We start from the raw sequence: 12,217 nt of genomic DNA on the forward strand, positions 1-12,217 counted from the left end.
CAATTATATTTTTAACCCGTAATCAAAATTAATATTACATAATATTAATTATGACACATATATAATAACATATATATAACATTTAATATTTATATATATTACAATATGCATATAACATTAACTATGTATAAGAATCATATAGATTTACATATAGATTTATTTTAAATCGCCATTTTATTATTTTACATATTCAATTAAATTATTAAATTGTTTTCTATTATTTCAGATTATTATATATACTTATATTCATATATTTATTTACATACAATTGTTCATGAATCGTCGGGAGTGGTCAAAGTCAAATGGTTTCATAAAACAGTTCAATAATTTTTGAGACTCAACCTAGCAAACTTTGCTTATTGTGTCGAAATCATACAAGGATTAAGTTTAAATTTGGTCAGAAATTTTCGGGTCGTCACAGTTATCTAGTCGGTTCACCTGGAATTCCCCAGCGCAAACACTTCAAATAAGATTACACGACATAGAATTCCCCGTAGCCTAAGACCTCCTAAATGTGACTAAATATCTCAACTGAGATGAAGACTCGAATTACAATCACACCAACTCTCGTTGTGTGTAATTCACCCCTATTTCATCTAGCCTTTTGAATCCAATTTACTCTCGTCTTCGAGTAAGCAAACAATCAATTAAGATAAACCAATTGTAAATTTATGTATTAAATTAATGAACTCTCATCCTATCAAACAAATACACAACTAATTGAATCGAAAAGTCTAGCTTTAATAAGAATCGTTCTTTAATTCAAACATTAAATCATCATTAATTAAAAAGAATAACTGATAAGTAGCATCCAATACAAAGGTTTATAAGTCTAGACAAACATTAAATAACTTAGCCAATAACCATGGCAACAAAAGAAATCAAAGTAACAATTAATAAATAAAACATTGTTTGATAAGTAAGAATCAACCTAACACAATGAATCTTGATTAGTGCTTGAATTGATCCTTGATAACGGAATGATTGGAGCGTTAGAGTAACCTTGAAATTCCCCAAAAGTGCCCAAAAATCGCCCTAAGAGCTCCCAAAATCGTCTGCCAAAAAGATTCCCCTTGGGATAAAAACTGCCCCCTATTTATAGCAAATAAAATCTGGCCGACCTGAAACGCGCGGTGCGCAGATTTATGTGCGGCGCGCAATAGTAGAGCAAAAATACTGATTGAATTTAAACTTGACTGACTTCCCTCGAAGGTTTAATGCGCGGTGCGCAGCCTTATGCGCGACGCGCAGCTTTGAATCCAGCAACACTTCTTCGTTTTTACATAAAACTTGACTTTATCACAATCCAAATCACCTACTAACATAGAAACTGCCGTAAACTCGCCATAAGCTCCATAAATCATTTAAATAATACTTCTCGGCTCTCAAATCATAATCTTCATAATAATCGCGAATAATAACCAAAACCGTATCCAAATGAACTAAAAATGACGGATATTGTCATGATAAATATATGAGAAATGTGCAATATCATATAACAAGAACGACTCTATATGAGACGTTTTATTACTTTTATTGAGTTTTGCAGCGAAGATAAATAGTCATTTGCATTGTATTAAATGACCAAAGCATTAAATATTTTTATATGGAATGATAAGTAATGCATGAAGACTCCAAGCATAGCAAGCAATCATCATCAAAGCAGCAAATACACAGCGGAAGCATTATTTAAGTACCTGAGAATAAACATGCTAAAAAGTGTCAACCAAAAAGGTTGGTGAGTTCATAGGTTTATCATAAATAATGTTTTCAGTAATAGACCACAAGATTTAATAAAAGTCGATATATCATGTATATTAAAAGTATGCCATGAGCGTATAATATCAAAACTAAACGATTTTACCCCGAGACAATACATATGTAATTGTCGAGATCATTATTATACCATCAATTGACCTGAGGTCAACAGTGCGGGACGTTACTCCCAATAGCGCTATTTATAATAATTCCGTTTGCCACTTTATCATCTAGCAATTAATGATATTACAAAGCAGGGATTTGTATGTTTCAAATGAACACAATAAAAGTACTCATGTTGGTCGCATAATAAGTTTGTACTTATGTCTATCAGTTATAAAAATAGTGCATGTATTCTCAGCCCAAAAATATATAAAAAGGGAGATATGAAAACTCACGATACTGTATTTCGTAGTAATTATGCGTATGATGGCACTGAACAAGTGCAGAGTTGACCTCGCATTCACGAACCTAAATCATTTGTATATTTATTAATATACATAATTGTAATCAAACAAATATATATATATATATATATATATATATATATATATATATATATATATATATATATATATATATATATATATATATATATATATATATATATATATATATATATATATATATATATATATATATATATATATAAACTTATTAGTTATATCATTTGTTTATTAAGATAATTATTATAATAATTCTAAAATAATATTTGTAATGATAAAAATGATAATGATAATTCTTAATATTAATGATAATAATGTTAATAATTCTATTAGTAATAAAAATAATGATATTAATAATAATAATTGTAAAAATATTAATTTTACTGTTAATGTTAGTTATGATGATGATTTTAGTAATTACATAATAATAATACTCATTATAATATAAATAATAATACTTATAATGATGATGATAATGATAATAATAATAATAATAATAATAATAATAATAATAATAATAATAATAATAATAATAATAACTGTAGTTTTTAATAAAATGAAAGGTTTAATAATAATGATAATGAAAATAATAATTTTGATAATACTAAATACTTAATAATAATAATAATGATAATGCTAGTAATTATAATAATATTGATGGTAATAATAATAATAATAATCATCATAATTATAATTATAATCATAAATGGTAACTAATATTTGTATTAGTAATAATAATAAAGATAATAATAATAATAATAATAATAATAATAATAATAATAATAATAATAATAATAATAATAATAATAATAATAATAATAATAATAATAACAATAATAATAATAATAACAATAATAATAATAATAATAATAATAATAATAATAATAATAATAATAATAATAATAATAATAATAATAATAATAATAATAGACTACCTTTAAAAGAAGCCTTAAAAAATAAATGTCGTTGCCTAGACTCGAACCCGAGACCTCTCGCTAACACACAACATCACATAACCATTCAGCTACGCCTATTTTTCTGAATTTAGACCCTTTTAATTATTTATAACCCTTATTACCTTTATTTCCTAATTCATCTTCTTCTTCCACAAATCACAAAAATTCAACCCGAGTTCCAATCAATTTCCAACGAATTACAAATTAGTTTTAGGACTCTCAAACAATATATAATCATCCTATATCAATCCTTTAATAAATTGAAAACGAAAAAAATAAAATAAAAATGAATATATATATCTGCTGTTTGTAAGGTTTAAAAAAATAATGATATTGAATTCTAGAACGTTATAGACTATGATCACAACATGAAATAGGTTAGAAAACATTCATGGAAACTTTTCAAATCATCAATTTAACTTAAATCGTAACGGATAACACGAATTTGATTGAAGAACAAAGTTTGACTTTTTATTATAAAAACTTTGACTCGAAAATTCGAGTTCGTTAAGATGAATTAGAATTTGATATTTTGCAGAAAGTTTGAGTGAAAGATTCCTAACAACATGGCATTAACACATTTTGAAAATTTATTCGAAATCTTGTTTTTGGTAAAAAGATACAAGAACAGGGGACCGACTGATTTTTCTTCAATTTCTGTTTTCAAACTCGAATTGCAGCTGCTATTAGTAATTACAATTGATAATGCTAGTTGAATGATTTATGTCTAATGAGATAATTACTTGTTTTATAGCAGAAGTGATCGACAAAAATCAAACCAGTAGAATAAATAAAAAAATACATCACGTTCACTAAAAAAATTAAAAGCAGGTTAATGCAGAGTCACGATTAGTTAAAAAAATCAAAAGCAGTTAGTGATATACCTAAATTAGGTATCTGTCTGATTAATGTTAATTATATTAATAATAATAATTATAATAATAATACTTTTATTATTAATAATAATACAAAATTTATAATAATAATAATAATAATAATAATAATAATAATAATTTTAATAATAATTTTAATAAAAATGATAAATTATCATTATTAATAATGATAATAATAACTATATAATGTTAATAATAATATTATTAATAAATTGTATTAATATAATAATAATGATATTTATAATAATTTTAATAATTTTAGTAGTAGTGATGATACTAATAATATTAATAGTAATATTAACATTAGTAATTATATTAATGATAATAATAATTAATAATAATAATAATATTAATAATATTGATAATAATAATACTTGTAAATGATAATAAATAATAATAATAATAATATAAATTAATATTAATACATAATTATTTACAAATAATTGTTCGTGAATCGTCAGAATTTGTCGAAGTTTAATGAAATCATGAAAACAGTTTAAAAATTTTGATATTCAAGATGAAAGGCTTTGCTTAACGTGTCGAAATCATATAAAAATTAAGTTTAATTTAGTCGGAAATTTTCGAGTTGTCACAAGGGTTTCCCTTTATTTTTTTGGGAGAGAAAGTCAACAAGTCAACAACTATTTTTTTTACTCTCTCAGTCCCAATTAGATAGTCCTGGTTTTTTTGTGTGTGTACCAAATAAATAGTTCACTTTCATACTTAGGGCCTGTTTACTAAACTTATTATTAAGCTCTATATGGATATAGATGGCAGTGTGAGCAAGGAAGGCTATATGGATATAAATGACAATATGAATGATATTGTTTACCTTTTGAACTGAATAGACTGTCTGAATTAGAAAATTGACTATTTTACCCTTACACCAAATAATACTATTATTTTCTTTTTTATTGAATTAAAAGTCCTAATATAATTTAATATTTACTGTAATTAATAGTATAGTAGGTAGTATAAATAATGTTGTGCTGTATTTGTGTAAACATTCAATTTATTATACTCCGTATTACGCAATTACAGAAACATCAGATCCACCCATAAATCAAAATTTCATGTAAATAAAATACCCAAATCATTTAACCTAACAAATCGATCAATTGCTGATTTCAATGAATAAAAAAATTCAAATAACTCATAATGCATAAAATAAAAAATGCCCATATCATTAAAATTATCAGACTAGTCCGTATTAGCCAACAACGGAAGAAAAAGATGGTAAATTTAATATATGTGTAATGGGTTTTATTCAACAATTAATAAAAAAATACTCCGTAGAAAGTTAATATACACAAAAAGGGTTTTTATTCAACAATTGAAGAAAAGATAGAAAACAGGTGACGGAATTCGCTGAGTTCGTTTGTTACTGGTCGAAATTCCTTGAGCATCTCCATTTCAATAATGGAACTCACATCTCAAGTTGAAATAGCATCGGGAATATTGTGGCTTTGAAGACGTGAAGATGACAACGTTGATGGTGAGAAGAATATTTTTTTGATTCTGCAAAATAAAAGAAAGATGAAAAGCAGAGAGGAGAGGGTTTTTTTGGAGAAAAGGAAGGGCTGTATCCATAGTACATAGGTCTTTAAGGTGTCCGAAACAGACATTCACACAGCTGGGATTAATTTTTAAGCTCCAAGTAAACAACCAAAGCTGCTGACCGAATAATCTATCCACTCAATTAAGCCCATTAATCCATTAGTAAACAGGCCCTTAGATAAGAATAATTGGTTAAAATACTTTTATATCCTTACTTTATTTAAATAAGACAAAAATGTAAGTAAAAAGTAAGGGGTAAAACTGAAAAATAGACAAAAAAAAGTACATGTGTTAATCCCTTTTTCTTGAACTGTATTTTTTTATCTAGAGATTATTAAATAGAGATTATTAAATTGAGACGGAGAGAGTAACAAATAAGAGGAACACGTTAAAATTTGCCAGTCATTCTTATTTGAATTACTGTACAATATTGTTGATGTTTTCCGTGTTACTCTATTTTCTCAGTTACTCTAACTTTCTAATGTTTTGACTTTAACAAATTTTATTGACTGAACCTTGTTGGAAAAATATTCCCATATTCCCCATTGGTTATCATGGCAACATTTAAAAAAATTGGTGAGTTATGACTTGTGTGTTACTAATCTGAACAATAAAACTTTTGTAATGAAATATTTTAATTATATTACTAGTCATTGAGATCTTTTTTTTTTTCAGTCAATAATTTTTTCTTTTTTACTAAAAAGACGATACAATGTAAAAAATATTGTAACCATATTTTTTCCTTTTTTTGTTTTTGCAGAAAACAAAGAAGTATATTGACATAATCTAACCCAATCATCAAATTATTGGCTTGGCCCATTACAAAAACTGGCCTTCATTGAATTCATTATACACTTGGAATCAAGGCTTGCAATTGAAAAACATTAGAAACTAAAGAAGCAGAAACATATTTCGTGTATTAACATTGCAATCTTCACGACTTTTGCTTAAAGTAAAATCCATGGGTTCGAATCCCATATGTAAAATTGGTGGCGATAGCACAACTTTGCAATCGTTGCCCATTCGAATAATTTAATTTTAACTTTCTTTACAATCGTAGTCCAACATGTGAATTCGTCATTAAATAATACATTATTTCGTGCTAACCAAATGTACCAAATAGTTGCCCGGCCAATTAACCTCCATATTTTCCCCGCCTTGATACCCGTCCCCGAACTCCAAGCTTATGTAAAAGTAGAAAGTGAAGACGGTCCCGAATCCATTCACGATTCAAACTCGGTCCGCCTATCCCTCGAGGTGGTTTAAGGACCGGGTTCCTACAATGCGATTCGAGTTTTCTCCCGAAAAAGGGTGTGTGCGCGTGGCAAATGAGAGTATGCAATGTCGACTATTGCTTTTCAGAATATATATATATATATATATATATATATATATATATATATATATATATATATATATATATATATATATATATATATACATATGGTAGGAATGTAGGATCAAGGGGGAAGTAACCAATCGGGGGGAAGCAAAACTTTTTTTTCGTTTTTTGAAAAAACTTTGTTCACGAACATTATAGATTGGATGAAAATATGAACATTTAATAAAGACACTTTGTGATAAATGTTTTTATTTTGGCGGGAAAACGCTCGAAGAAGTAATATATAACAATTATCGTATTTTTCGAGCGTATGTTGAGGTTTTAGATATTAGGGTTTATAGGGTTTAAATATTAGGGTTTAGAAATTTAGGGTTTAGGGTTTAGATTTGGGGTTTAGATTTACGATTTAGATTGAGTTTTTAACACGAACGGTTTAGGGCTTAGGGTTTAGGGGTTTGGTGTTTTGGGTTTAAGGATTAAACCCAAAACACCAAACCCTAAATCCTAAACCCCAAACCTTAAACCCTAAACCCTAAACTCTAAATCGGGCTAAATTTTACTTCACAAAACATAAAAAAAAACCGTTAACATTCTTCACGATCAATAATATCTTGAATGTTATTTTTTTCGATCCTTTTCCCGCCTAAATAATAACGTTCATCACGAATTTCTTTTCGAAATGTTCATATTTTCGTGTGATCTTGATGCCTGAAAAAAAAATTCATAAAAAACAAAAAAAAAAAATTTGCTTCCCCACGCTTCCCCCCGATTGTTTACTTATATATATATATATATATATATATATATATATATATATATATATATATATATATATATATATATTTTTTTTTTTTTTTTTTTTTTTTTTTGAAAGGCAAGGTTAGTTGTTAGTTGTTAGACTCGAACCTGGGTCACTCTCGAATCCATGAAACATGGATACCAATGAAGCAAGGCCTCATTGGCTATATATATATATATATATATATATATATATATATATATATAAGCAAAACAAATTTTTTTTTTTCATTTTTTTGGAATTTCGTTTAAAGATTTAGTTACTAACAAATGTTTACCCTCCGAAACCGAATAAGAGCCATATTTTGTTACACAATTTAAACAGATTTAATTAGGGGAGTTTCGAATTAGAGCAATATTTTGTTACGAACAATTTAAACACATTTAATTAGGGGAGTATAGTATCTGCAATCAGTCTACCAGTGAGTGGAAATTTTAATATTTACAATTGTTCCGAGAAAATAGTAAGTACTAGTTGCGGAGCCGTTTTGAATGCGAGTTAAAAAAAAAAAAGTCTTGATCTATTTTGTAAAAAAGAATTTTTTTTCGACATCTAACATTGAAGGGTTGTTTCTTTTGTGAAATTTGCTTCTTTTAGCGTTCGGGTGTTTTAAAAAAAAAAAGTTAGTTGATCTATTTTGTAAAAAAAAATGTTTTTCGACATCTTTTGGTAGCATTGAAGGGTTGTTCCTTTTATGAAAATTGTTTTTTTATCGTTGGAAAAAAAAAATTTAGCACAGTAGTGGCCTATGTGGGTCCTACTGTTTCAGCGCAGTATACAAGTCGGTAAAGCGTAGTGGGTGTTATTATTCAGTATTTTTGGTGTTAGTGATGGGATAAATAATACTACAATTTAGAATATAGGTATAAAGTAAGGGGTTCGATTTGTATTTTAATAAAAGTTAAGGGGTTAGTTTTGTGAAATGTGAAAAAATAAATAGTCCTATTCATAACTAGTAAGACAAATTTCTATTATTCAGTATTTTTGATGTTAGTGATGGGATAAATAATACTACAATTTAGAATATAGGTATAAAGTAAGGGGTTCGATTTGTATTTTAATAAAAGTTAAGGGGTTAGTTTTGTTAAATGTAAAAAAATAAATAGTCCTATTCATAACTAATAAGACAAATTTTGTCTATTAGTTATATTAGAAAAAATAAAAGTTAAATGTGAAAAAATAAATAAATAGTCCTATTCATGACTAATAAGATGTTTGTTATGTTTTTATACTGCAAAGCAAATGATCAGACTATTACTTGCTAGTAGCTCTCAAGGTTTGTTATGTTTTTATACTGGTTCTGTTGCTATAATTTGGAATCCTTGGATTAGAAAATCTGTTACTGTTACTTTCCCTAATTTTGATTATCGCAATTACGGAGATGTTGTTGGTTTTGGGGTTTGTCCCAAAACTAATGATCCTAAGCTTGTCCATGTTAAGTTTCCTCGAAAATCATTGGAAAATGAAACTTGGAAAGTTGAGGTTTTTTCGTTAAGTTCAGGGATTTGGAAAAGTCATTCATTTACCAAAATAAGCGACCTGCTGCTTTGTGAATCCATTAGACCTTCACGGCCTAGTGAATGTGTTGATGGGTTTATTTATTGGTGTGCTTCTAATAAGGATGATAATCATAATCGGTCATGGGTAATTATTTCTTTTGATTTGACTAATGAAGAATTTGGAGTAATATATCTTCCGGATAGTTTGGCTCGCTACAGCAATTTAGAATTGTCTAAACACAGAGAGTCACTTGTTTTGCTTCCCCACGATTACAACATTGCAAGATATGATCATGACGTGTGGATGATGGAAGATGGTGCTACAAAATCGTTTAAAAAGCTATCCACCATAAACACAAACTATGATCTTGTGACGCCGATGGCAATTAGTTACAACGGTGAAGTAATCTTGAAAATGCAAGAGAGCTATTGGCCTATTGACAATGTAGCATTGATTAAAACTTATGAACCATCCTCAAATCGCTTCAAGAGGACTACGATTACTGGAACTTGTGGATTCACTTCTATGACCTCTTACGTGGAAACAATGCTTCTGCAGGATTACGAGGAGTTTAAAGTGAAAATTACTTGACTAATCAAATTGGAAGGTGGATTAGGCAGCCAAGCTATTGGGTCAGGAGAATCACTCTCATTACCATTAAACTATTTTTCACTTTGGAATCATTTGAATGTTATTAAGATGGTATGATTAATTGGATATTCCTTTGATGTGATCTCAAATGTTTCTTTATATCCGTTTAATATGAGGTTATATTTCGATTAGTGCTTTAATTACCGTGGGTTATTGGGTCACAGATGGGTATTCTATATTTTTATAGGAGGTCAATTATTTCCTTGCTGATAGTCTGACTCATATTATTACGAGTTCACTTTGTTGACTTAAAGTTTATCTATTCAAGCTAACATTTTTACCAAGATGTGTATTAAGTGAATATCAATACGGCTCTAGTTATTGAGTCGACAGCAAGCATCGATTTATTGGCGACTTGACAGACTCTTAGAGCCTAAAGTAAATTCCAGGCAACATTTAAAACCCATGGAAATTTGATTTTACCATTTTCATGGCGTACCAATTTTATTTGTTTAAAAAAAAAATTCTACTTATTGGCCGGAGGTCCACTCGGAAGCAATCTCTCTATCCGTTGAATAGAGAGAGGGATGACTTTCTCTACTTTTTGAGAGTGTTTTCACTCTGGACGGAGAAATGACTTGTCTTTATTCTCGGACAGGGGAAGTATTGTATACATCTCACCTCCCCATACACTACCTATGCGGTATTGGGTTTTGTTGTTGTTGTTGTTGCTGCATTATGTGTGTCATTGAATCTGCTTTGCTGCTGCAAATTGAAAATTTGGAGTGTTCACACTTGACTTTGTTTGAGACTTAGACCATGGTTAACCGAGCGTCACCAGCAATCCGTCAACCACGTTGGCACGATTAGACGCCGTCTGACGCCTGTAACGCAGCGTCAGAGGTGACGCTACGGCGGCGTTAGTCATCAATTCGACGGAGAAGTAAAGTGGCGTGAGATCGACGTGGCCTATTTTGATTAGTTGTGCTTTTTGACTTGTTGCTAATTGTCTTTATTTGTTTACTTTGGATTTAAGTTTTAAAAGAAATGGTGGCCGGGTGGAATGATGAAGATGATGAAAATGGCTGCAGGTTGAGAGAAATGATGATGAAGAGATGCGATGATGTAGGTTAGAATCTTGGGCTGACCATCATTTTTATTGTTTTTTTTTTTGGGCCGAAAACTTTGGGCCACTTTTTCAATTTATATTTATAACTTATATATTTAATAATATATGTTTTATTTTATGTTTTATTAAGTTTTTAAGTACCGAATAATTTTTTTTTTCCGTATTATGTTTGTTTTTTAGTTTTTTTTTTAACCGAATGTATGTTTTTAAGTTTATTAATGTTTAAAATATTTTAGTTTTTATTAAATAATGTATTAAATTTAAATTGTATAAAACTGGTGGGACCTATTTGACACTGGAGGGGCGTCAGGGTTATTTGAGTGTCAAAATGCTGACACTGCCACGTCACAGGCAGATTGCACTTTTTGGCCAAAAATTGAACAATCTGCATGTGACGTCATAGGCAGGGTTAAAATTGGTCTTATTGGCTAGTTCTCATATATAAGACTATGTTATGCTTTTAGCCTATGTGGCAGCCTTAATTTACTGACTTGTCCATTTCTTTTGCATTTGAAAATAAAATTCTCATCTTTTGCAACACAATAAAGTCAACTCCGTACCAAATCAATTCCCTTCTTCTTCTTCTTCTTCTTCTTCTTATGTTAACAGCGTAGCCGAATGCTTCAAGTGATTTCTATTTTAAAAGTTTCCTGACAACAGAGGTAACTTTTAACCTTGGTGGAAATTGGAATTAAATTGCTACTTGTATCAGTTTCTTGTCATTTTCCATTGTGTGTGATGTGTTAGTTTGAGGTCATATTTTGATTAGTTATTTAAATCTAATAATTATAATTACTGTGGGATATTGGGTTATTGATAGGAATTCAATATTATTACATGAGTTTTCTTATTTCTGATTGCAGGGTCAGTAGTTGGGGTTAAATTATAGAACAAGAAGATATGCAATTACTTGTGCCATGAAGCTAAATAGCCAATGAAATTGCACATGTTCACTGCATATATCATGGTTTCTTGTATAAATAAACAGTCAGTAATGTATTTAATAGCATATTGTCCCATATCTAAAACTGATATTTACTCCCCTTTTGATTGAAGTGGGACACAAATAATTACTTTTTAAATGATAATTTATGTATGTATGCCTATTCAGCTTATCTGTTCCAATCTTCTGAACTAGGAAATATCTATAAAGGCCAAAATTAGATATGCTTAGCTGATAGTTTTCAACCCAATCAGTAGTAATTGCTGCAACAAACTACAATAATCGGGTTGTTGAATGTCGTTA

At 28.8% G+C, this 12,217-nt stretch overlaps 1 protein-coding gene across 1 annotated transcript; it reads left to right on the forward strand.

Moving 5' to 3' along the window:
• The first annotated feature begins 8,993 nt into the window (after nucleotides 1-8,993).
• Nucleotides 8,994-9,842, forward strand: LOC139860200 (F-box/kelch-repeat protein At3g23880-like). The gene has a single exon (XM_071848972.1). The coding sequence runs from the start codon at nucleotides 8,994-8,996 to the stop codon at nucleotides 9,840-9,842; it is 849 nt and encodes a 282-aa protein (XP_071705073.1).
• Nucleotides 9,843-12,217: the final 2,375 nt, after the last annotated feature.

Source organism: Rutidosis leptorrhynchoides, chromosome 7 (genome assembly GCF_046630445.1).
Source record: "Rutidosis leptorrhynchoides isolate AG116_Rl617_1_P2 chromosome 7, CSIRO_AGI_Rlap_v1, whole genome shotgun sequence".
In the NCBI taxonomy this organism is placed as follows: Eukaryota; Viridiplantae; Streptophyta; class Magnoliopsida; order Asterales; family Asteraceae; genus Rutidosis; species Rutidosis leptorrhynchoides.

Bases quoted from the DNA above. Each gene is read 5' to 3' on its own strand.
- LOC139860200 (XM_071848972.1), top strand. From the start codon at position 8,994: ATGATCAGACTATTACTTGCTAGTAGCTCTCAAGGTTTGTTATGTTTT.